Source organism: Hylobates moloch, unplaced genomic scaffold, assembly GCF_009828535.3.
Source record: "Hylobates moloch isolate HMO894 unplaced genomic scaffold, HMol_V3 SCAFFOLD_17, whole genome shotgun sequence".
In the NCBI taxonomy this organism is placed as follows: domain Eukaryota; kingdom Metazoa; phylum Chordata; class Mammalia; order Primates; family Hylobatidae; genus Hylobates; species Hylobates moloch.
In genome coordinates this window covers 13,308,025-13,333,108 of record NW_026652292.1, presented here as the reverse complement: position 1 = coordinate 13,333,108, position 25,084 = coordinate 13,308,025, and the positions used below count along the sequence as shown (strand labels likewise).

The window sequence follows — 25,084 nt, the reverse complement described above, 5'->3', positions numbered from 1 at the left end:
AGAAATGCATATCTATTCACTTATTTACATATGCCTAACAAACATTGGAAGCACAAGCTAGAGATGAATAAAAATGGTTATGTGTACCTGGCACGTGGGGTTGTGGGAACAAGACTTCTCAGTTTATACCGCTTCATGTCTTGTTTTTTGAACCATGTAAAACACCTAAACATAACTTGTAAGTCTTAAAATTTTTCTTTCTCTTATTTAGAAAAAAGTTCTCCATATGGGTGGGGTGTGTGAAATTGTATGTAAAAGTTTTGTGCCTATGTGCATTTTCTGGAATAGGTACCAGAGCTCCCATAAGATTTGTTCAGGGACACATGACAAAGACTTCCAAGGCCTGCTGCTTCTAAATTAGCCAGAATAATTTAAGGCATTTTCCCTTCTCTTCGCATTTTCAGCTCAGCTATCAGGATCTGTAAAACATTCTGTGCATGGGAAAGTCAGCCCAAGGAGTACAATATAATCACAAAATCTCATCTCACGCTTCTCTGAACAGAGAAAGGAACGTTAAGGCAAGAGCCAAGCCACACTCGGGTCTGTTCGGCACACACTTCTCAATCAGCGCCTGGCTGCTGTGTTATCAGGTGTCCTCAGAACCATGAGCTGCCAAACACTATCAGAAAACAAGTTTAGACCCACCCTGCGGAATTATATGATTGTTCCCCTCCAGGAACACCACTTACTCATTTTCAAGACACTTAATGAAAAACAGCAAGCTGGACTTTTAAACCATCTCTTACCCAACAAATCATCTCTCTGTAATTTTTCACAGCTTCTGCAAATGCTAACTAGAATGAACAAATTTAAAAGGGAACCCCGTTTGTGTAATAAGCAGCAAAGTGTGATGTCTACAAAATGTCAGAAGGGAGGCAGTAAAGGAAGTCCAGTCTCCAGAGAGTGAGAGGCAGGAGGGGATGCAGCGGCCCGGTACCTGTGCGGCTCTGCTTGGCCGATGAGTCACCCCCGCAGAGCCCGTCTCATTTTTCCCACGAGCTCCTCGCTGATTTTACTGCTTTCCCTAAACACTAGGTCATGGCCATTTAACGAAAGTGTGGGAAGACCGTTTCTCATTGTTTATGACTCTGCTATATATATAATTTTGTGATGATCTAATATGGATAGTGTCAATACCTGCTCGTGGATTTTTCCTGTTTTAATAAACACTTTAATGTAAAGTTGGAACATGAAAATACCTCAAACATGAAGCACTCAACAGAGTAATGGCCCACTTGTGTGGCTCCATAATTATATGCTACGTAGAAAACACTCCTTAATCACAGGTCTCAGATTGATCTCTCAGTCTTGGCTGCACGGTGCTCAGGAAAGGGACAGCGTCTTTGTTTTAAAATTCTTGGTGTAACTCCATGTTCTTTGGTCTTTCTTCCCACAGGAATTGACATTAGCAGCTGTTCAAACAGAATACAACTGCTCTTTTCCAAGCTAATTAAAAAAAACCTGTATATAGATTTCTCAGTATATGTATTTTTAAGAATGTGTGGGCAGATACGGGTTTGAAATATCTAGGCATTAATGTGCTTGGGGTGTGTTTTCTGATAACAGTGGCAATTTGGCATGAATCAAATGTCTAAATATACCTGAATCATGATATTTTCAACTAAACTTTTTAATGTTATGAAACTCTTCTTAATACCCTACATTTTTGGAAAACTTATTAGGTCACCGAAATGTTACAAGCAGTTTCAGTCTCATATGACTCTGAGGAGACTCAGATTCACCTCTGGGGCAGATCATTTCATGACCCGGGAAAGACCACAAAGTCCTCTGAAAAACACCTGGAGAAATGCTAGAGGCCTCAGAAGGGCGAGCTCTGTGTTTGGTCACAGAGGCTTCTGTGAAGGTAGAGGAGAACCTTGGTCTCTGCAAAGCTGGAGTTTTTGGGTGATGAGGTGACAGGGACTTTCTCTGCTCAGTGTGTGGCTGGCTCTCGTGTTGGTGGCTGTATGTGTTGTTGCTCCAGAAGGTGGGTCTGTGGCATGAATCCAACTCAAGTCAGAGCAGGCACCAAAAAGGCACCCAGGCCTGGCTTCCCTGGCTCAGCCTGGACCGCCCGCAGGTCATTTCAGACTATGTGACCCCCACCAAAGAACTGGCTGACATGGGACCCCTCCATCCTGACGTGACTGCCCAGGTGAGAATCCAGGACAAGGCCGCAGCCCTGTGGGTAGAGGTGAGGCTCCCCTCCAAGGAGGGCAGCCCTCTGTCAACTGCCCTGGGTGGGCCAGTGAAGGGCTTCTCTGTCCTGGCACCTTGGAAAGTGGTTGGAGGGGTGAGGTTGTCTCTGGTAACTGGTTGTATTCTGAGCAGGGAAACAGCACTGGCGTATCCCCCATACTGGGGTTGGCTGGGAACACAAGCAGTGAGGCCTGGGCTGGGGGTTCCTGAGAGTGGACACACCTGGCAACCTGGAGTCTTCTCTTCCATCATCTGCAAACTCTGTGAATGTCTCATCTGTGCCATGGGGGGGGAAGGGGACATAGGAGCTAAGGGGAGAGATCTGGCCTCCTCTGATCTGCATGGGGGAAGGACGGTGGTGGGGCCACTGGCCAACAGGCTGAGCCGTGACCTCACCAGGCCAGATGTTTAGATGAGGAGCTGCAGAAAGGGGTGGGGTGAGGAGGCAGTCCTGGAGGGAGGACAACAGGGGCGCATAGGCACTGTCATTTGGTGTTGATGGAAACACACCCTGGCTTTGCAGTCACACAGTGCTTACCCCAGTGGTCACCTATTAGAATGTGATGTAGATGAAGCTCCCAACCTCCAGGCATAGGGCCTGGCACATTCATTCATTCATTTAAAGAAGTGACAAGTGATTCTGAGGAGTAACCCCAGTAAAAAAGCTGTGTGCATTTCTAGGAACTCTGAGTAACGGTCCCAGCAAATAAATAAATCTATATAAAGTGTATACCTTTAAAGTTACGAAGCAAACCAAAAAACCCCAGAACTCGACAACAGGATTCAAATGAACTGCACTCACTTCCCCATGACCGTCTGTGCTGAGAGTCTCCCGCTGAGCAGTTCTGCCATGTTTACAGGGCTCAGTTTAAAGCTCCCCCCGCAACCCTCTGCTCAGGGCCCATCATCTCCTCCGCTTCTCGCTGGCTCTCAGTGCCGGCCATCTGTGAAGACTCGCTGCTTTCTCTACCGAGCCTACTGTGTAAAACACCTGTGTTGTCTGCAGTTCCTCTATGCCATTTTTAAGTTCAACAGTATATCTGCAATCATCAGTCCTGTTACAATCTGTTTAAGGTGCTTTCAGTGAGTTCCTGGACAGTTCCTTGTGGGTCTCCAGTGTTCCTTGGAGTTCATCTAACTGGACTTTTTCAGCTGCCCTGATGGGAGCCTCTGTGTGGAAATACTTGCTAACTAGACCAAGATTTATTCTGCTCTCTCCTCCCCTCCATGAGCTCACTGAATATATTTATTTTTTCCATGAGGATTTTGTATTTGTATTTGATGAGATGAGATGGGGACTGTTAGGTAGGGGTGAGTGAGAGGGAAAAAAGCCCCTATGTTACCCGATGCACAGCTCCAAGAGGAGGAGGTGTATAGGTGTGCGTGTGTGTGCACGTCTGTGTTTGTGTGTACATGTGTGTGTATGAGACGAAAGGTCTTGGTGGACATGTGAGGAAGCTGAATTTTATTCTCTGACCAAGAGAAAGTCGCAGCAAGAGAGTATGGTGACATTTATGTTTTAGATGAAACGAAAAAGGGCAAGAAGTGAGGTCGGGTGATCAGGTGGTAAGAGTAACGGGAGAAATGAAAAGAGAACATACTTGAAATATATTATTGAGATAAAGTTAACAAAACCGAGTGGGCAGCCTCAAAAAATTAAAAATAGAATTACCATATGTCTCAGTCCATTCCTGCTGCTATAATAAAATACCTTAAACTGGATAACTTACAAAGCACAGAAATTTATTGCTGACAGTTTTCGAGGCTGAGAAGTCCGAGATCCAGTCGCTGGCAGAGTTAGTATTTGAAGAGGGCCTGCTCCTCAAAGACGGTGCCTTCTGTGCCCTCACATGGTGGAAGGACAAAAGGGCTCCCTGGGCCTCTTTTGTAAGGGTAGTAATCCCATTCTCAAGGGCTCTGCCCTCATGACCTAATTACCACCCAACAGCCCACCTCTTAATACCATCACATTGGGGGTTAGATTTCAACACACGGATTTTGGAAGGACGCAAACATTCAGACCACAGTACCATATGATCCATCAATTGCATTTCTGGGTATACACCCAGAAGGACTGAAAGGAGGGGCTTGAAGAGATTACTTGTACACCCATGTTCATAGCAGCATTATTCACAAGAGTCAAAAGGCAGAAGCAACCTTAGCGCCCATCAGCAGATGAATGTTGAACTCAATGTGGCATCTGCATACAAGGGGATGCTATTCAGCCTTAAAAAGAAAGGAAATTGTGACGAATGTTGAACTCAGTGTGGCATCTGCATACGAGGGGATGCTATTCAGCCTTCAAAAGAAAGGAAATTCTGACACAAGTCAGAACACGGAATCTTCTACAAGAAATAAACAGTCCCAAAAGGACAAGACTACATGACTTTCTACTCACATGAGGCACCTACAACAGTCAAACTCATGGAGACAGAAAGGAAAGGGGCAGTGCCAGGGGCTGGGTGGAGAGAGCGGAGGGTTTTGTTCCATGGGCACAGAGGTTCAGTTCTGTAAGATGGAAAAAAGAATTCTAGAGGTGAATGTAATGACGGCTGCACAACAATGTGAAGGTATTTAATGCCACTGATCTGTAGACTTAAGAATGGTCAAGATGATACATTTTGTTATGTGGAGTTTACCAGTTTTTAAAAACTGTGGTGGGCAGTGGAGAGACCCTCACGTGTGTTGGCCATGTTCTTGGGTGAACAAGTGGGGAGATGGAGGGAGAGGGAATTTGAATACTTTAGATTTGAAAAAGTTGCTAAGACAGTCAAGTGGAGAAGTAAACTATTCGGGTGGACAAGAAAATCCTTGGGAGAGAGCTTGGAGAGAAGCAGGGTGGACCCAAAGAAAAGTCAACATTTCGGATAGTTTCGAATGAAAATATGTCTCTTTCTCATTTTTAACTTGAGTTAGAGAAAATGCCCCATTTGATTAACAGCAATCATGTATCACTACACTTAGGAAAGACAGTCCCTGTGTCTTCTCTTAACTACTGCAGCCAGTCTGGTCAAGCCTGAGAGCTGATCTTGCTAGTGCCCACTGGAGTTGTGGTAAACTATGGGGGACTCTTTTTGGCACAGATTTTACCATAGTAAAAGGTAGCATCCTGAGTTAAAGCCCCTGGGTTTAGAGGCTCAAGTCACCCACAAGCAAAAGGTTTTATTTCTCATGGTTCTTTTTCCCCTTAATTTTCTCATTCACTGCAGATGACTCATACTCTGAACTTCGAAATAAAATGCAGGTACTGAACCATACTTTTTCTCTATCCAAAGGAGAAAAAAAACTTTAAAATTGTGAATGACTTTTAGAGTGGTAAAGGTTAATTTTTATAAGTGGGTGTTTTCTTCTAGACATATTTGAAAGCACCAACAAAAAGGCCACCTGTCATCACATTATGGGTTGGTGTAAGGAAATGGCAGTTTTGAATCGGCCTTTGCTCATAAAGCCTTCTAAGAAATCTGAACTCAGAATGTCAGAGCTGGCAAGGCCCTGGGAGGCCATCTGCGGCCGCCCCATCTCAGGCCTCCTGACAGGAAGAACGCACCCTGCAAGCTCACCACTCACTCCTCCCTTGCCACCAAAAGGTCTCTTCTTAAAGCCCATTTCATTTTATTTATTTATTTTTTAGAGATGAGGTCTCACTCTGTTCTCCAGGCTGGAGTGCAGTGGTTTGATCATAGCTCACTGTAGTCTCAAACTCCTGGTTAAAGCCTTATTTTAGGAAAACAAAAAAAAAATAAATAAATAAAAAAACAAAAAACCAATTCTATGGGGGCTGAGAGGGGCCTTCCAGATTTAACTACGCATGGCAAAGGCTCTGGGCAACAGTAGTGCGGGACACAGGCCTTGCGGTGGTTTTCCAGATGTCCTGAGTGGGGAGTGTGACGGAAGGCCCTTCCCAGGCCAGGGTATGAACTCCTGTCCCACCCTCAAAACACTATCAGTCAAAAAGATTCATGCCGGGCACTCCGGAAATGCATCCGGCAGAGAGTCAGAGATGCTCATTTGCCCAGGTTAGCGACAAGACTATTCTTCTCTTTCCTTAGTTTTCCTTCTGATCACACTGGAGCTAAATCCCCAGGGACCATTGTGTAGGGCGACTCTTGGTTGGGAAGAAAGGGAAAAGGTGAAAAAAGCAGGGCAGCGTAGGGCAAAGAGGATGTTTTGAACTGGTCTCACTGGAAATATACACATTCTTGATATTTCTGTTTACTTCCTGTGACCAAGACTGTCAATAAATAGATAAAAGTGACAAGTTTTACAAGTTGAGACAATGGGAAGGGAAGAGAACTTGGATTTACTGAGCCATCAACAATGGTGACGTGACACCGATTTCAACAGTGAGCCCACGTACTACATGCTCGAGTGGAGAAGAGTGAAGGGAGGTGAGTGGGCCTCAGCCCGGAATGTACCAGAGACTCGCTGGGGGCACAGACACAGTCTCCAGGCCTAGGCCCCAGCCCCAGAGTCTCTGAGGTAACGGCAGACAGCATAAACGACAAACACAAATAAGACTGCTGGAGCACAAGGGTTTGCTGAACCCTTATTCAATCCTGCTATGCCCGGCGTCTGTTTAATTCATGACCAAGATGCTAAGATGGAGGAAGGACAGCCAGAGCAAGAGCAGAAGGAGCCATCAGACACGAAGGCTGGCCGGCCCAAAGGACACCCGGACATGCAAGCTTCCAAAGCAAACTTTGTCCACAAAACAGACGGCATCTTTTAAAGAGACTGGGTCTCACTATGATACCCAGGCTGGTTTTGAAATGCTGGCTTCAAGCGATCCTCCCACCTCAGCCTCCCGAGTAGCTGGGTGTCTGCCACCACGCCTGGCTAATTTTTCATATTTTTAATAGAGACGAGGTTTCACCGTGTTGGTCAGGCTGGTCCAAACTTTTGACCCCAGGTAATCCACCCGCCTCAGCTTCCCAAAGTGCTGAGATTACAGGCGTGAGTCACTGCGCCTGGCAGGGAACAATCTTATGAGTTTCCTTGCATTACAGGAAAAAAAAAATTATAATAAATAAATAAATAAATAAATAAATAAGGGAAAGAAGAAAAAAATGGGATACAGTTCTGAGCCCCTAACCACTGGCTGGCATAAGTTCACAGCAGGTCTTGCTCATTAAGAAACACCTTCTTGGTAAAAATAGTGCATTGGAGGGTTTGTGAGGGGCAGAGTGACTTTCCAGGTACAAGAATGTCAGACAGTATCATAGGGAAAAACAAAATGGTACAACGTACCAACATTAAAAAACCCAACCTCCACCAGAAGTTTTCCGGACAAAGCCAAGTGTGATGAATGCCTAGTTCTTTCGTCTTGGCTAGCCTGCAATTGCAAACACCAGGAAGTAAGAACACACCACAGGAAAGGCACATGCGGAAGAAATCTTTCAGAGCAAGTGTTATTTGAGGCATGCTTAAGTTCACCAGGGCTCCTCTGCAGAACAGACTAATTTCAGGAAAAGTTGTACTTTATTTTCAACTCAAATTCAAGGACTTATGCTGATGCAACTTTAGAAGCATTCTGGCAACAGGCTAAAAGCCAGCATGGCCCAGATCTCTAAACGCAAAGGCTCCACGAGAGGAAGCCCACCGCTGTTCCGAATGCATGGGCACCTTCACCAGAAATGGAAGTGGACACCTCTGGCTTTTGGCCAAAGTCTGAAAATCCTCTGCCTTTCGCTTCAGATTTCTGGAGAAACAGCAGCCTAATTCTTCCTGTTTCTTACCGAGGTGACAGTAAACTCACATTTAGGCCCTGAGAAATCTGGAACATGGCTTGGCCTATAATCAATCAGGGGAGCTGATCAGTAGCTGTTTTCTCTTGCAGCTTCATTAGCTCCCTGGAATGACTAACCCTCTGGAGCCAGGGGATGGCCTCCAGGAGGTGTCATGACACACAGAAGAAGGCACAGATGATAAAGGAAGGAAGCAACTGGAATGTTCCAAAATCAGTGTTCTTCTCTAAACTGGTGTCGTATCTCACTACACCACCCTGGAAGTGAGGAGATCACTCATTCTTTCTGAGTCACGGGTGAAATCCTCATTTCCTCTTCAGGTGCTGATGGACTAGAAATGCCCGGACAGTCAGTGACCATGTGCTGAAGGCACAGCTGACAAGGAAGCTCACGCACACTAACAGGCAGCAAAGGCGTGGAGACAGAGCGCTCCAGGGCCACTTCCAGTAGGCGTCTGCCGCCCACACCCTACTGATTCCTACCTTTGTGGTTGAAGATGCCCTCCATTTCCATGCTACTTCGGGAGTGGGCGATGCACAGTGAGCCACAGGGGACCAGGCCTTCTGCCGCCGGGGAGCGGTCAGTGGTCCGCACCAGACACCAGTCAGGCTTGTCATGCGGCCGCTCTAGAACTTCCACGGTCTGGCCCCGTCGGATGGTCAGCTCATTGCTGTTGCAAGCGGTGAAGTCGTGGATCACCACTGTCAGCTCACAGCCACCAGAGAGCTGGGGGGAACAGAGGAGGAGAGGACAGGTCAGCCAGTGTGAGCCACGGTGTCTTCAGGTACAGCTGGGGACTCCTCCAGGTGGGTTCCTGCCACCCTGCCCCGGAGTGAGCTGAGTGCTCCGAGGCTGTGCGATCACTGCACTCCCCATATGAAAATATGATTTTCGTAAGTGCTTCCAAATTTCTTGAACCTGAGACATTCTATTTCCTTCCTCACAAAGTGGTATTATATATACACTCGTTTTTTAACTTACAGCAAACTAAAAAAAAACTCTGCTTGAAGGCTATCTGGGGGATTAACATGAAATACAGTGATAAAATGAGATAAAGTTCTGTTCCAAATTTCTGTTCTAACCCAGTGTTGGGCGTTCCATGCTTTGGAGTATGTGGACTCTTTAAGCATCCCTTGGGTCAGGAAAGAGGCAGCCACAAGAACGGGACTGAACAGGCAATGGGCTGTGACCCTGAAACCGAAGCAAAGCACACCTGTCTCTCTTCAGAATCCTTCAAGCACCCCCTCCTGCTTGTCCAGGGCTCCCCTTGGTGTGGCTCCTGAGGCCCTCTGCCCTCTGCCCTCAGATTCCTTCTAGGCTCCCCCACTCCAGGCCTCAACACGCAGCAGGCACCACAGCCTCTGCAGACATCGGCTCGTTTCCCAGAGGTCCTGGATTTTCTAGCCTTCTGTTCCTCCAGCCTGACGTTCCTTTCCCTCCTTCTCTCCTTTTACCACGCTCACTCTCACCTATGCCTGCTGAAACTCTTCCAGTCCTTCGAAGCTCATCCATAAACTCTCTAACAACACACCCCATGGCCTCTGCCGGTAAAACAAGTGCATGGTCTTCTCATGACTGTCTGCTTCAGATGGCCTGAGCCCTGGTGTGTGTTCCCTGAGACAGTAAACTCCGTGGGGACAGGGCTCATGTGCTCATTCACATCCCTCCTACCTAAGAATCTCTTCATTTATTTTTCTACGTAAGAATCCTGAGAGCAGCTCCCGGTCTCTGGACTGTCCCAGGTTCTGTCTCTGCTGTTTCTCCACTTGTCCCGCTGCACGGACTCTTCAACCACACCCTCAAGCTGACTCCTCCCCAGCAAGCGTCCCAACCGCAGACTACTTCCGATCCCTGCTGGGCAACTGGATGCTTCCCTGTCCCCACAATGCAGAGTCTAGGACATGACTCATGATGCCCTCCCACCGCCTAAATCTCTTTTTCTTCCGGTGTTGTCTTTTGGGTAACAGTATCACCACCAAGTCACTCAAGCTAAAAAAAACCCCACTCTTTTCCCTCCAAATGCTGTCGAGCAGATGCTGGGCGGCGCTCCGATCACTTCCTTTCTCTGCACCCCCATACCAATCACTTCACTGGGTCCCGCAGGGGCTCCTGAGCAGCCTCCCTGACAGACTCCAGGTTCTCCTTCCAAGCCATCTAAACACTGGTGGCAGGAGACCTTCTAAAAACACGTCATCCTCTTATGCAAAACCCTCACACACAAAGGCCTTGGCATAGGACGCAAAGGTCCCCCCAGCGGCCAGAAGCACCTCCCCCCTCCTCCTGAGGGGTCCTGCCTGTCAGTGGCCCACACCATCCCTCTTGCTGAAAGCCCCCATGTCCCCTCTATTCTAAGCTCCCCATTGGCTCCGAGAAGTCCCTCTCGTGCCTGTCCTCCGTGGCACCTCAATTCTGAAGTGAGCCATAGCTGGAGTTACACGTGTATGTGTCTGCCTTCATCACCAGAAGCAGGCTCCCCCTGCTCTTCTGTGAACTTTCCATCCCTGGCCTGGGAGGGCGGAGATGGGGCTGGGCACAGTCACCCTGAGTCCGCCAGTGCCAATGGTGGTAGGCATGTGACTTAGAGAAGCTGTTAGGAGTGGGGCTCCTCCTCAGCCTGCCTCGCACTGTGCTCTGCATCCGGCTAGCATTCAAGTATTTGTGAAATGAAAAAGAAAAGATACATATGCTCTAAAAATGAAGGCACTGCATTTGAAAACCCGAAACAAAGCCTGGATTTTCCTCACTGGCTTCAGGAGCTCACTCTGCCTGTGCTTAGCCTGCAGATGCTCAGCTCTCCCGTCGCCTCTTGCTAAAGGGCAGCAGCCCAGACAAACCACAGGGACACAAGAGTGTGCTGTGGGCTATGGGGCTGGCTGTGGGAGTGAGAGAAGGGAGGAGGAAATGGCCCAGCCTCCTGCTGGGAAACATTCCTGTTGGGAGTCCACTGAGCACAAGCCCACACCCAGAGACCCAGGAGCCCGCGCATCCTCCGATGGCTCACACTCCCGCTGTGTTCTGGGGCTGCCCCCTTGTGCTGAGGACCTCTGGGAGCCTCTGCCATGCTCTATGCTGTTGATTATCCTCCTGTTGTAGGAGCCTGTCTTTTAAGAGAAAGTTCAGATATTCAGAATAAGAAACACATGTCCACTAGACAACCACAAAGATCAAAACAAAACCAAACTCTTCCACCATGAAGCACAGTATCGACAAAGTGAATCAGCTTTGCTAGGCCACAAGGAAAATTTTCATAAATCCCCTTCTCAGTCTTACAAACTTCTCTGTGGAAAACCCATGCTAAATTTTACAGGTCTCTGGACAATCAAAGATGCTAATGTTAAAAGCTCAAAGGCAGAGGCCCAGCCTGGAAAAGAACTTTCCTTATAGAACCACGCTCATGGAGTGGTTAGTCCTGTGACTTAGAGCTGGGGTGCTTCCTGTTCCGGGAACACAGGACCGGTCTGCAGGCCGTGAACGAGGGTCCAGATTGCCACGGCCCCTTGGACCTGCCCTTCCCAGGCCTCTGGGTCTGGCTACAGCTCCCCAATGATGCCACCCACTGCTTCACTGAACGCATGTGAGAAGCTCCCAGCAGAAACCCACTGGGCTTCCCTGACATTCTTCCAGCAGCCCCCACTCCCAGACACTGGGAAGTGCACTGTCTCATCACCTGCCCTCTGGCTGCCTCATTCTCCAGAGTCTTATTAATTTTCCAGACAGCTCAAAGCCATGGGCTGCGAGTGGGGGAAGGGTGGGAAGGGGAGAGAGGGGCTGCCCAGGAAGGAGGATTAAGCTAGACTTTATTTCTGGCACTGACTTTTTAGGCCCTTAAAGAGTAATCAAAAACTATTGGAAACATCTGTGTACTTGACAGGCCATAAGAAATAAAAATCAAGCATGTTCTGCCAAAGAATCATATACAATATTAAAATTCCTTTTTAAAGGCTTTTGAGAACTTGTTAAGAAAATCCAACAACAGAATAATATTTCAAACGGCGTTACAATTATTTTAAAAATCTTCCTATCTCCCAGTAAATCAACTGGCTTTACCCGAAAAGAGAGGCCCCACACCACTAAGGGGAGGATTAAATGGGTGTTTTCTAGTCCAGAGAAGAGCTGTCCTGTGGATGCGCCTCAATGCTCACATTTGAATATTTTTAACTTATTGCTGCAAAACATCTTTGAAACCAGGTTTGCTAATTTAAAAAAAAAAAAACTTTGTTGTGTACAAAAGACTTGTAATAACTATTTTGAGGAAGCAATGCAAATTGTTACTGCTTTTTAAGAAAAATTAAACTCCGAACTAGAAAACATTCAGCCACTATCTTGTATGTTGCGTCTGACGGAGGTCTTGGCTTTCAGAGAATTTCTACCCCCAGCTGAAAGAGTTACCATTTTATTTATCTAGTTTAAAAATTCCCTTTTCTTTCTAACCATATTTTGTGCAAGTTCTCATAGTATCTTTGTTGCTTCTATATATTTACTGGGTTTCTATCATGGCCCCCCACCACATGCATTGAATTTAGGATTGCAATTTGTGAAAATCTCACTTTCCACGACTCACATTAACACTTGAGAGATTCATATCAGAAGACACATTTTTTTAAACCTTTCAACTTTTCACTATTAAAAAAATGAATGTGGTGACTAACAAGCATGACAACAAGACAGCCTTAATTGGACCAGGGGCCAGGGACCCACCACCAATGTGCCTCCTCCAAAGACTACACCACGTCCCTCTTTAGGCCCAGACATATGGACAATTAGCAAAATCAAATCGGTTCCTTTTCCGAATTCTTCCCAGAATTACTGAAAATAAACAACTTACTGTGTTTCACCAGAGAGAATGAAATACTCATCTCTGGTTGCAAGCATGTGAACCTTCAACAATTACCACACAGAATAGAATTCTACTTTTCATGTTTTCCAAAGAAACCATGTCATATCACTGTCTTGGATGAACGTAGTTAATGGCTGTAACTAACAAGAATGTGGCTGGGGACTTCTCACACTGCGAGTTGTCACGTCTTCCTTTGCTCCTTTGAACACCCCCGCCCTGGACACTACAATGAGGCATGTATGGCTCAAGAACATATGGCTCTCGCGAGACAGCGGCAACACCTGGTTTCAATTACCAAGCTCTGCCTGAGGAAGAGGGGGCTCTCTCAGACTGGTGTGGTGGGTGATGCAGTCTTCGCTGCAAACAATTCTACTTCAAGAACAAGAGTCTAATGTGGTAAAGATCAATTGCAGGTGGGTTCTGACCAATTTTCTGAGAGCAATTCAAAAGCAAAAGGGGAATGTGGCCTAATAAAAGTCATTTTCCCCTAAAGAACAAAGTGTATTAACTCCCGTGAACTGTCACATCCTACAGCCCACTACAGTTCAGTCATTCAGAAACCTCACAAAAGGGTCTTGCAGTTCCGTGAAGGTTTCACACAGAGTAGGCCAAAAAATGATTACTTGGTTAAAGGGAATTAGAGTACAGTGCTATTACTAGCAATGGTTACAAAAAAGGGCAACTATAAGCAGCCAGAACAATTTCCCTAATCAATGCTATTATGCCCCAGGCTCTCACCCACCCAAGCGTCTCCACAGGGCAACTTCACGGAGACTGGGGCTGATCAGCAGCTGTTCTAACGTGAACAACAGGCCCTCCGTGCTCACGCCAACGCCCAAGCTGCTTTACATATGGCCAAATTCCAAGAAGAAGCGTTCACTAAAATCTGCCACTTAGAGTTTAAAAGAGGAGGACTATTGTGATAGGCTCCGACACACTAGGGGTACAGAAAGAAACCTGTGAGGACATAAAAATGGTGAAGACGGTAAACTTTATGTTACTTTTTTTTTTTAACCGCAATTAAAGTAAAGAAAAAAAATCTGTGAGAAAAAAGTTTTCAAAACCAGCAGCTCACCATACTCAACACTGTACCTGGAAAAGAATGAGTGAAGACAGTGTTTGAGGATGCCAGTCCCTCCACTGTCTACTCACATGCTCACACACTGCTGTTCTGATGTGAAAGGTGATCTTGGAAGACTTGAGTGTGTTATGTTATATACATGAATTGGAATGAAATAGATGAAAAAAGGCTGCATTTAAAAGATACAACTAAAAAGGTTAGGCAAACCAGAGACATGGCAGCTCCCATGCATTAGGCTTCGAGGGTTCACAGAAGCTCACCTGGACCAACGTTGTATTCTTGCTTTTAGCATATCCCAATGAGAAATGCCGGAGGTACTGTGCAGGCCCTACAGGCGGCCCTGCGGTGTGCCAGGTAAACGCTTTTTGGCCATGAAGTGGAAAAGGGAACGAGCACGGGGAAGAAGCAAACAGTTGAAAAACACCTGCCTCACTTAGTGCACTCCCCTAGGCTCTGGAAAGCAAGAAACTTCTTAGGACAATTTAAGAAGTTTCTTAGCCAAAGAAACCTGTTGGCTGTATTTCCTGAGTGACCAAAGCCATCTTTTATTCAGGAAACTTAATTTGAAATATCTCTTTTTGTCTTTCATGGAGGGACAATGATCTGAGATCTAATGTTAACTAGCTGACCTCAACCAGCTAATGTTAATCAGTTGACTGGGCCCTCACCAGGAAGACCAACCAGAATAAACACCTGCTTCAAGTCTGAATCATAACTTTATCACTGTCTCCAACTGTAACTTTGATCATGTTATGTAAAATTTACATTAAATAGCACTTTTCAGTGCTCTACTATTTTACAAACACTTAATTTGTAATATTTCTAACCAAACTTAAAAAAAATCTGTCTTTTCTTAGAACTGAGGCTTTCTACTTCTGCCTGGGGGATTTTGTTTTTCTGACTGGGTAACTGAAATGATCAAAGATGACATTCAGTTTGTGGTTTTATGAGAGAACTTAAAAACTCATCTAAAAAATACTACAAAAAGCCACATCACTTAGAAAAACAGAAAACAAAGATGAGTAAAAGAAGGAAGCAGATGTCACATGGAACCCATCACTCAGAGCTCGCCAGGGGAGCGGGGCTCTGTCTCCTTCATTCATTCTTGTGCGCTGAATGCCTATCAAGGGGACGGCACCCAGTGGGTGGCCAATACATATCTGAGAATAAATGAACCCACCCTTTGAATATTAGGTCACTGTATACGCATGCAGCTAGATGAAAGATGAACAGCTGGAAAGGTGCTTTACGCAAGACTCTCCCCCTTCTGCAGTAATTGTGCCCATTCTACACACAGAATTTTGCAGTTGAGCCACCACAATTCATCAGGCCAGGCACTGAAGTAGAGCATTTCATTCTTAGGACAGCTTCCAGATCCTAACAAGTACAATACGATCAACAGCTAAATCCACTGTAGCCCCACGAGTGTGCAGATGAAGGAAGGGGAGGCTGAAACTGACAGTAACCTGCAACAGCAGCAATGCCGGCCAACAGCCCGAGTGAGGCAGGAGGAAGCCATCAGTATAACAGAGACGCAGAAACTGAATATTTATTCAGTGCTTAGAACATGCTAGTCACTGATCTAAATATATTATACGTGAGCAGTACTATCATCTCCATTTACAGATGAGGAAACTGAGGTTCAGAGAGGTGAGGTGACTTGCCCAAGACCACCAGCTGCTGAGGCAGAGGCCAGAGGTTTGCTGGTGGGTACATCCTCGCTTTTGATTGCCTGCTCTTACATGTGTTGTATATGCTATGCCACTGCCAGGTACACTCTGAGCAGAGGAAGGTCAACTGCGGTTGGGAGTGCTCTTTATAAAGGATGTTAAAATAAGCACCATCCTATGAAAAAGGCTTCTGAATTAGATGACTCAATTTCATGCTTACATGGGGCAAACTTATCTGAGGTCCTGGGAAACTCGGATCCCTGGGCTGGCCAGGAGGCAGACAGCATCCTCTCTGAGCAGCTCCAGCCAGAGGGGAGGGTGTGGGGCACCTTTGTGCCTGGCCGCGCAGCCCTACGCCTTCCATGCGCTGAATAGAGGCAGAACGCAGGATTCCAAGACAACCTCGGGAGGCTGAATGCAAGCATCATTAGATATATACCCTTACCCAAGATGGTGAATTAGGCCATATTTCAAAATGTATTGGCATTAACTACTTTACATACTACCTCGACGCTGCAATTTATGTAAGTCCAACCAAGTTCCTGGAGTGTAGAACGTCACTTGACAGAAAGAGCTGATTGCTTTCCTAAATTTTAAAATACACGGAATCTTGGCCAGGCACAGTGGCTCACGCCTGTAATCCTAGCACTTTGGGAGGCCGAGGTGGGTGGATCACCTGGGGTCAGGAGTTCGAGAGCAGCCTGGCCAACATGGCAAAACCCCATCTCTACCAAAAATACAAAAATTAGCTGGGTGTGGTGGTACGTGCCTGTAATCTCAGCTACAAGGTGGGCTGAGGCAGGAGAATCACTTGAACCTGGGAGGCAGAGGTTGCAGTGAGCAAAGGTCGTGCCACTGTACTCCAGCCTGGGAGACAGAGCAAGACTCTATCTCAAAAAAAGAAAAAGAAAGAAAAGAAAAAACAATACATAGAACCTCATGTCTCCAACACAGTACTAAGGCTTCATTAAGAATAACTGAAACTGGCTGGATGCAGTGGGGCTCACAACTATAATCCCAGCGTTTTGAGAGGCTGAGGTGGGAGGATTGCTTGAGTTCAGGAGTTTGAGGCCAGCCTGGGAAACACAGTTCGATCCTGTCTCTACAAAAATAAAAAAAAACTAGCCAGGCATAGTAGTGTACACTTATGGTCCTAGCTACCTGGCGGACCAGGCAAGGATCACTTGAGCCTAGGAGTTCAGGACTACAGTGAGCTCTGATCACACCACTGCACTCCAGCCTGGGCGACAAAGTGCGATCCTGCCTCAGGAATTTAAAAACAGAGTGACTGAAACCAGTTATGTTTTTAAATATGTAAATCCATATATTCACGTTATAAGCTTGGGACAGGGGTTCCACATGAAGTTATCAGTCTCAACGGAATTTCTCACTCATTAGAAATAAGAACCATACGGCTTAAGATTCGAACGACAGCTCACACCTGGGCCCTGCTGGCTCGGGCCAGCTTTTCCACAGGATACCTCATCTCGCCTCGGCCATTTTTCCATGTTGGCCTCAAGATGCTTTGTTCTACAATACAGTTTGAGTCCCATGTTTTTTATTTTCTTTGTAATATGGATTTTAGTTTAATGATTATAAATCACAGACTAATAAGGAAGAGACAGGGAAAAATTTTTAAAGATGTTTCTTTAGTAAAAATACTGAGCTCCAAATTCAGCTCTTGCATGAAATAATAAGGCCTGGAAAATGACAGATGATTAAATGCATGTTCCGTGTCTAGCTGTGGCCCTCTGCTGCTGGGAGGCCTTGCAGAGGGCCTGGATCTTTGCAGTGCCCCATGCCTGGCTCAGTGCTCTCCTCCCTACCGCAGGGAGATGCACTCAGGACAGATGAGATAAGAATCTGGAAAGCACTTGATTTCTTTGGAATCCAAATTATATTTTCATAAGATCATTGTATCAGGCTAAGTACCACGGAGATCAGCAAGAATCAGTACTAAATTCACTTCTGGAACAAAGAGAAGGCATATTTTAAAACTGATGTTTTCAAAGTAGGAAACGTGCTGCTGGGGCCTGTGGCTAAACCCCGCTCTGCTGACAGTGCTCCCTGGAAAGACAGTGTCTCCAGGGCCCCTCCTTCAGACTCTCCCTAAACCTTGTGTGCCTCATCTGAGAATTACTAACAGCCCTGGGAGATAACTTTTGCCTTCAGAATTCTCCAAGAGGCCGAGTCAAAAACATCCCCCCGCCCAGTTTCTGAAATGAAACCAAATTCCATGATAACAACTAACTAATAACAGACATCATAAATTAAGTCAAACAGACAGAATGTCGTTAAGTGATTTCCCTTGCCAGATCCATCTGCCTGCGTTATCAGAGGCTGCTTAAACTTAAACTACGTAGGACAGAAAGAACTTCGAGACTCAGGAAAATTACCGTCACCGGAGATGGGGTTGCTGGTTAAGCCTAGTTCAGAGGGACAGTGCATTTTGCAAACTGACTAGGGAAAGGATGGAGTCCTTGATTTTCAAAATGTATTCTTGAGTCATCTAATGACCCTCAACTGTTCTACTGGAGAGGCATAAGGAGGGAGATGGCTAAGAGAAAACCTCACAGAAGCAGAGCACACACAAACGCAGGCACATGTGGGCAGCAAACGTGCACCTTCTTGTTTGTAAGGCCGCATGGGTACGTCCTCTCCAAATTCTGACTTATTGGCAAGTCTCATACGCCGTTTAATCCCAAATGCGGGTCTCCAGAACAGAATAAGACACCCGTTGTGGTTCTGTTCTCACGAGACGACATTTCATCCTTTCTGTGCTTTAGAGCCTACTAAGGACCGATGCTCTCAGCAAGTGGCATTAAGAAAATTCGCCAGGTCTGTTTAAGAAACTGAGTCTGGAGTGTCATTCCTTCAAGATGGTTAACAACCATGAGAATACCAGGGTGAGCATCGCTGCGTGGCAGGCTGCGGTCCTCAGTAAGAAAGAGCCTCCCAAGAGCGGGGCTGGAGAGGCGATGGCGGAACTGGCAGGAGAGACCCTTCAGGGATTTCTTTTTTTTATTTTATTTTATTTTTTTTTTTTTGAGAAGGAGTCTTGCTCTGTCTCCCAGGCTGGAGTGCAGTGGCCTGATCTTGGCTCACTGCAAGCTCCACCTGCTGGGTTCACACCATTCTCCTGCCTCAGCCTCCCGAGTAGCTGGGACTACAGGTGCCCACCACCACGCCCAGCTAATTTTTTATATTTTTAGTAGAGACGGGGTTTCACCATGTTAGCCAGGATGGTCTCGATCTCCTGACGTTGTGATCTGCTCGCCTTGGCCTCCCAAAGTGCTGAGATTACAGGCGTGAGGCACCGCGCACTCGGCTGACCCTTCAGGGATTTCTGAGCTCAGGAGTGAAGTTTAGGGACAACACATCAGATGACGTCAAGAGAAACTGGTGAATTATCTTCACAGATAAAGAGTATCTCATAGGGAGTTTTCTTAACATTTTCATACCCTAGTGGACTGCTAGCATAAAATTATGCTTTTTTTTTTTTTTTTTTTGGCAAACCTATACTTTTCTGGTAGATTTATTCTTCCTCTCTCATTGGATACAAATATAATTTGCTGTATTCCCAGTTCACGTAAGCCCTCCCTAATATGCTATAACAGATGTGAAGTCGTGCTAATTTCACTACTCCTAACTTAAGGATAGAGACTTATTTCTGTTCAAGCTGCTGGGGAATCCCAATCAGCCATGAGCCTTAGGGGCCAGGGCTGTGCTGGGGCCGAGAGGAGGTGGGTACCAGCCAAGGAATTCTCCACACGCAGGAGATCAGTCGTCGCACCAGCAACTCTGTACGGAATAATGAACTGGAGACTCCAGAGCCCCTTCCTGGATAGAGGGGTCATTTCCAGACTCCCAGGCACCCATTTATCCGTAAACTACGCAAGGAAACAAGTTACCCTTGCCTCTTAGACCAACTTCCAAAAAAGGAACCCTCCAAAGCTAACTTTTCCACTTAGTTCTTTAGCAATTTCATTCAAAAAATTTACTTTTTTTTTTTTTAAAAGAATAAACTTTTGAACTCATGTCTAGGGTAAATCCAGAGCAGACCCCTAGGAGTTTATCTTAAGAATGGGAATTTGGGGCTTGACGGTGATCTCAAACGGTCTGGAAATGCCCTGAATGCAGGCCACTTTCCTACACACTTGAGCAACTATGATTCAACTTTCCTTTCAGGTGGCAGCCTCATGTAAATTCACCAGATAATCCCCTCGATAACTTTATTAAAAAGTAAAATAAAATAAAAAATTTATCAATATTACTCTAACAAAGTGTTTCCAAGCTCAAACTTTATTTCTTTAACCTCAATGGCCATAGGTGGGGTCTCGGGGAGAAATGCTATTAGGCATCAGATGCCTGAACATGTCATTTATCTTATTTCTTTTTACTACATGCCAAGAAATATTTGCTGAATGCCAATACATAGGGCCTTGAACAAAATAAAATAAGAAATTCTTTTTATTCTCTGGTCTTGTCATTCTAACCACTCTAAGTTCTAGGACCTATTGCTTAGTGAACCCAAAAAGTATAATGAGAAAAAAATCTAATCACTTAAACTAGGATATTGAAAATGGAATCACTGCAGCAGAGCAAGATTTTAAATCTACTGACTCCTGTCCTAGAAACTAGAACACTACGTATCATGAAACCTTCTGCAAAACCAACTGAGAAAAGGCCAGTCTGGGACTAAAAGATGTGCCACGGAAATAACCTTCCAAATACTGGACTCTGTCGTCTGTCTGAATCAATTCCTAAGGACGGTGAGATCAGGGCATTGTTCCCTCCTACCAATGAGTGGGCTGCGGAAATGATGTGCAGAGAATAGACTCCCGGGTCTCATGATGGGGACAAAGGTCTCATGAAATGAGGTCTGACTTGTATTGGAGAATGAGAAGCTCAGTAATTCTGGGCTCATAAATAAACCCCCTATTTACTGTCAATTTTTAACAAAAGAATTCAGTCTAGCATTCTAGGAATATAACAGAACACACTAGTCTTGGCAGGAACAGAAGACTTCATTAACATTTACGTTCCCCACTGGCTGACAGAGAACATTTTGTCTTTTGTCCATCACGTAAACCCAGGATTCCAAATTCTACTAGCAATTTACTTTGTGGGTTTTTTGGATTATATCAGACAAAATCATGAGACACTCTAGGCTGCTTCTGAAGAAGATATACCTATATAAACTTTTTTGATAAAAATCAGATCTAGCTCACAGTGGTCATCACTGTTGCCAATTCCAGGGCAGGTTTTCTATGTTCTGCTGCACATTATGGTTCTGAGAGGGCATCTCAAGGCCACAGCCCCCACTTCCATCAGAGCAGCTCCGCTTCTACACTGCCATGAGTTCTTACTATTTTACGCTGCCTTGGCATCACTATGAGCCCCGAGAAGCTGGACTTTCTCATAACAGGAGCATCTCCTCCCAGGCCTTCAATGTGGTAGGTCCTGATCTCTGCTTCACAGAACTTCCTTCTGGTGACCACTCCTCTAAGGGATAGCCATATATGACCTTCTTAACTGGCCCTGCTGACACTCACACCTCATGCGGACTGTGCAGATATGCCAGAGTGACAACTTCCTAGTCACAGCATGACCTCCTGAAACTCGTGCCTGCTTGCTCTAAGCCCACTGATTGAGATACCCTGTGCCAAACCTGTTTGGATAATGTCCTGGACACAATAAGGCATCTGGCCCAAGGACTCCTCTCTCCCCACATGCTTCCTGTCCTCCAGGGGTGCCGTGTGATCCCCAGAACCTGTAAGCAACACTCTTTATTTCCATCTTGTGTCCCTCCTAGTCACTGGAGGGGTGCTGTCCATCTTAAAGATCCTAAATTAAAACATACGCTGGTGTTCTGTGTAGGATTTTATTTTAAATGATAGGTTCTTCTGCTTAGGAGTAAGATTAAAAAGTCTAAGTATGCTGCCCTCGAATGTCCCGTAACACCCTTGGCACCGGCAAAGGGCAGGATGGAAAGAGTGGAATGATTTCTCCTGAATCCTTAGGGTTCAAGTCTTCTCACCCCAATCCCCCAAGTCTCTGCCCCGCCACGGGATCCTGGCACTACTCCTGGCACGTATCAACTGCTTGAAAATGTTGAGGACAAACTGTGAGTAACAGAAAGGAGGGGGCTGCTCTGACCGGAGACTAGCCACATTCCCCTCCACACACAAAGTGCCGTCAATGACTCACCTTATCGCTGTCCAGCGTGTTCTGAGACGTCCGTGAGGCAATGGAAATCGTATCAGGCTGGCTGCTGCCGTCTCCTTGGCTGTCCAGATCCTCTCCATCCCTGGCGGTGCAAAGAAACCTTTAGTTCCTGACGCTGCTGAGCTGGCAGTCACTGGAGAAGCAACTGATTTGTTTAATGAGGTGCATATCAGCCTTCGCGAGTGCCTGCTGCTGCCAGGATGCAGACAATGGTTAAGGCACCCTTCACTGAACACAGGCTTTCTGCTAGGCACTGTGCTGAGTGTTTAAAATATATCATCCTGTTGGATTCCCATCACCATAAAATATAGTTGATACGATCGTTGCCATTTGAAAAATGAGAAAACAACAACATCTCGATGCTTTATAACTTATCCAAGGTCATGTGCATGACTTACACATGTGCCCTGTATGGTGCTCGGGGTGAGAAAGGCAAAAACAGTGAGAGGTTTGCATACAGCCCTTCATTTACTCTAAAACAATAGAGGCTCTTATCTCTGACAAAGCAGTTTCATTACTAAGAATGATGTTATCCACAAATGGCAGTTTTAAAAACATATTCCTCAAAATGTTTGAGAGAAAGGATTTTTGAAGCAGGGTGAGCTAACACCGCCTCGCCCCTCTCTCCCACATCCACAAACCTCCAGTGGCGCCCAGGCACGCACCTCCTTCCCTTCTGTCTTGTGGCAGGAGCAGTCTTGGGGATGTGAATGGGCTCCTTTAGGGCTCCCTTCAGGTGGATTGTCCGCTCCTGGATGACTTCGCGGATATGCTTTATCCAGTCCTGCTTGTTCTCTATACTGGAAGCCTTAACAAGGTGTTAGCGTTGCTTAGGATACGGAAGGGCCCTTTCCAGATCTTGCACTAACCACACCCAGGTTTCCTGCATTCCTTGAGTTTCTATTTTCAAAATGACTTTTCAGCAGAAAAACAACCACATCCGATGTTTAATATGCTACCAAATAAATGACTATTTAAAAATGTTTTCATCAAAACCTTTTTTGTTTTATAGCATGTATATTACTCCAGATCTCTGACTATTGCAATAATCCATCATTCTCCAGCCCCAAGACCTTTTAAGCAGCCCTGGGCAAATAAACCAACACAGCCAACCTCACTGCCACCAAAACGCCTTTGAGGCTATTGAGGCAAACACTGTGCACTGGTCAGCAGCAGGCAAACTGCCAGCAGGAAACTGAACAAATCCCCACAGCCCTGCGGCCTCCTCTGCTGGACTCAGGGAACAGCGGCGCAGCTGCCGCCACCTCCAGCCCCCTGTGCCTGGCCGAGGGCTTCCCGCATGCTGTCATCCACTCCCATCAGGACTCTGCGGGTGGGAGCCCTGTCTTCTAAATGAGCAACTGAGGTGTGGACAGAAGAAATGTGCCCAACATTCCAAGCTCACCAACTGCCAATCCCTGATGGCAGATTCACCTTGACTCCATTACAACTCTCAAGAAATGTCCTCTGAGAACCACACAGACTAGATTCTCAGCAAACACCTGCGGACTGAGCACGTGCGGCATCACTTGATCCAGACTTTTTTTTAACTCTGCCTCAAAGGAGTTATTTTTTTTTTCTTTCTGCATGTTCCGGGCCTTACTAACAGCTTTCTAATTTCCTCACAGAAGATATCAACCTCCTATGATATAAGCATAATTCCCTGCAGTTATAATTAACCTAACTGTCATAACTCATCGTACATCAGGTCACAAAATGGGGAGCACCCAGCATTTCTCACTGTGTATCCTGTTTTTGAAAACAGAAAATCAAAGCCCATGTTGGGAAAGGATATTAAAATTGATCACCCTCTTTCTATAGAAACCGTTTTAACCAGAGGACACGTCTTTAACGTTACTAACAAGTAGTGACAGGGAAAAAAATGATGGGTAAAGGCAGCCTCTTGCTCCCTCTTCCTCGGGGTGACATAGGACAGCAGGAAAACCAATGTCTTCTGGCGAGGGGGCAGGAAGGAGGCAGGGTGACCGGGCAACGGGTGTGCAAAGTAAGTGACTCAGGAGAAGAAACTTTTCTAAAAACTACAAATCGGTTGGAATTTAAATGCCTGCTAAAAGTATTTGGAAGGTCAACTAAAGAGAAGTACCTGCAAAAGAACATGTGGCAGAGTTGGGAAACAACTGAGGAAAATTGTTAATATGGTTCAGAAATAAAATTATCATATGAATTGATCGTTACACTTAGAGAGAGTAATTCTCCTAACCTTAAAGAAATTAAACAAGGAAAAAAGATGTCAGTTTTTCAGAAATAGTAAGAGAAAGGTAATTGAGGTAAAGTACTAAATACCAAGGTCCTACCTGGCTAAGAGAAGGGATAGTTCATTTCATACTCTGGGTAGTCGCAATCTGTTTAAGACTTAAAAATAAAACGCTCCTTTCCAGACTAGAGAAGTGAAAATAACCAAAATTCTGTTTTACAACTACTAGGACATCATCATGGCCATTACCACCATTCCCCTCACGTTCTCCACCACCATAAGCGCACACACCAGCAGCACGGTGCCTCTACTTCCACCGCTGCCTACCCCTTCACCACCACAACCTGTACCCTCACCACCATCTCCAATCTTACTACCATCAAAATCTAAATTATCTCCATCTACATTCTCACCACACCATCTAGACCAACAAAATCTGTACCCTCACCATCAACACCTAAACCCTCACCACCATCTACACTACCACTACCACCAAAATCTACACGATGACCTCCATCTACAACCTCACCACCACCAGCACCACCAAAGTCTATGCCACCACCATCTATACCCTCGTCACCACCATCTACACCACTGCCACCACCTGGACCAATACCCCCATCACCAAATCTATACCACTACCTTCATCTACACCCTTACCCTCTCACCACCACCTATACTATACCACTGTGACCACCAAAATCCATACCACCACCATCTGGACTCTTACTGCCACCTAAACTTTCACTGCCACCACCACCGCACCGTCTCCACCACCTCCACCTACATCATCATTACACTACCATCCCCACCATCACCATCACCTGCCTCACTACACCAACACCATGCAGCAATCCCTGAAATTAATGAGAACATCGTTTCCTTTACTTTCTCCTTGGAAGTCAGAAAGGTATTACCCAAAATTCCCTAGAAAAATTCTACCTGGCGAAGCCTGAGAAGAGTCTTATTTGTCAACTGTACCATGAGCATTTTATGACATCCTAAATGAAAGTCCACATCTGGCTAAAGTATCTGTCACTATTTTTTGGAAGCACCTTTTGGCATCTGCCACTGTAGCTTGTCTGGATAAGCGATTTATATAAGTTGCAA

General features: G+C 45.8%; 1 protein-coding gene across 5 annotated transcripts in view; it reads right to left on the bottom strand.

The window, feature by feature from the left end:
- Positions 1-25,084, bottom strand: part of TRIO (trio Rho guanine nucleotide exchange factor) — a 362,171-nt gene that overhangs the window by 80,702 nt on the left and 256,385 nt on the right. For all 5 annotated transcript variants that reach the window (XR_009210507.1, XM_032135420.2, XM_032135421.2 and 2 more), the window contains exons 32-34: positions 22,425-22,567; positions 21,742-21,841; positions 8,426-8,669 (exon numbers count right to left, since the gene is read on the bottom strand). Coding sequence is in view for 4 of the 5 variants with exons in the window: in XM_032135420.2 (XP_031991311.1) it covers positions 8,426-8,669; positions 21,742-21,841; positions 22,425-22,567 (487 nt within the window). In the remaining variant the exon portion in view is untranslated. The remainder of the gene's footprint in view (positions 1-8,425; positions 8,670-21,741; positions 21,842-22,424; positions 22,568-25,084) is intronic.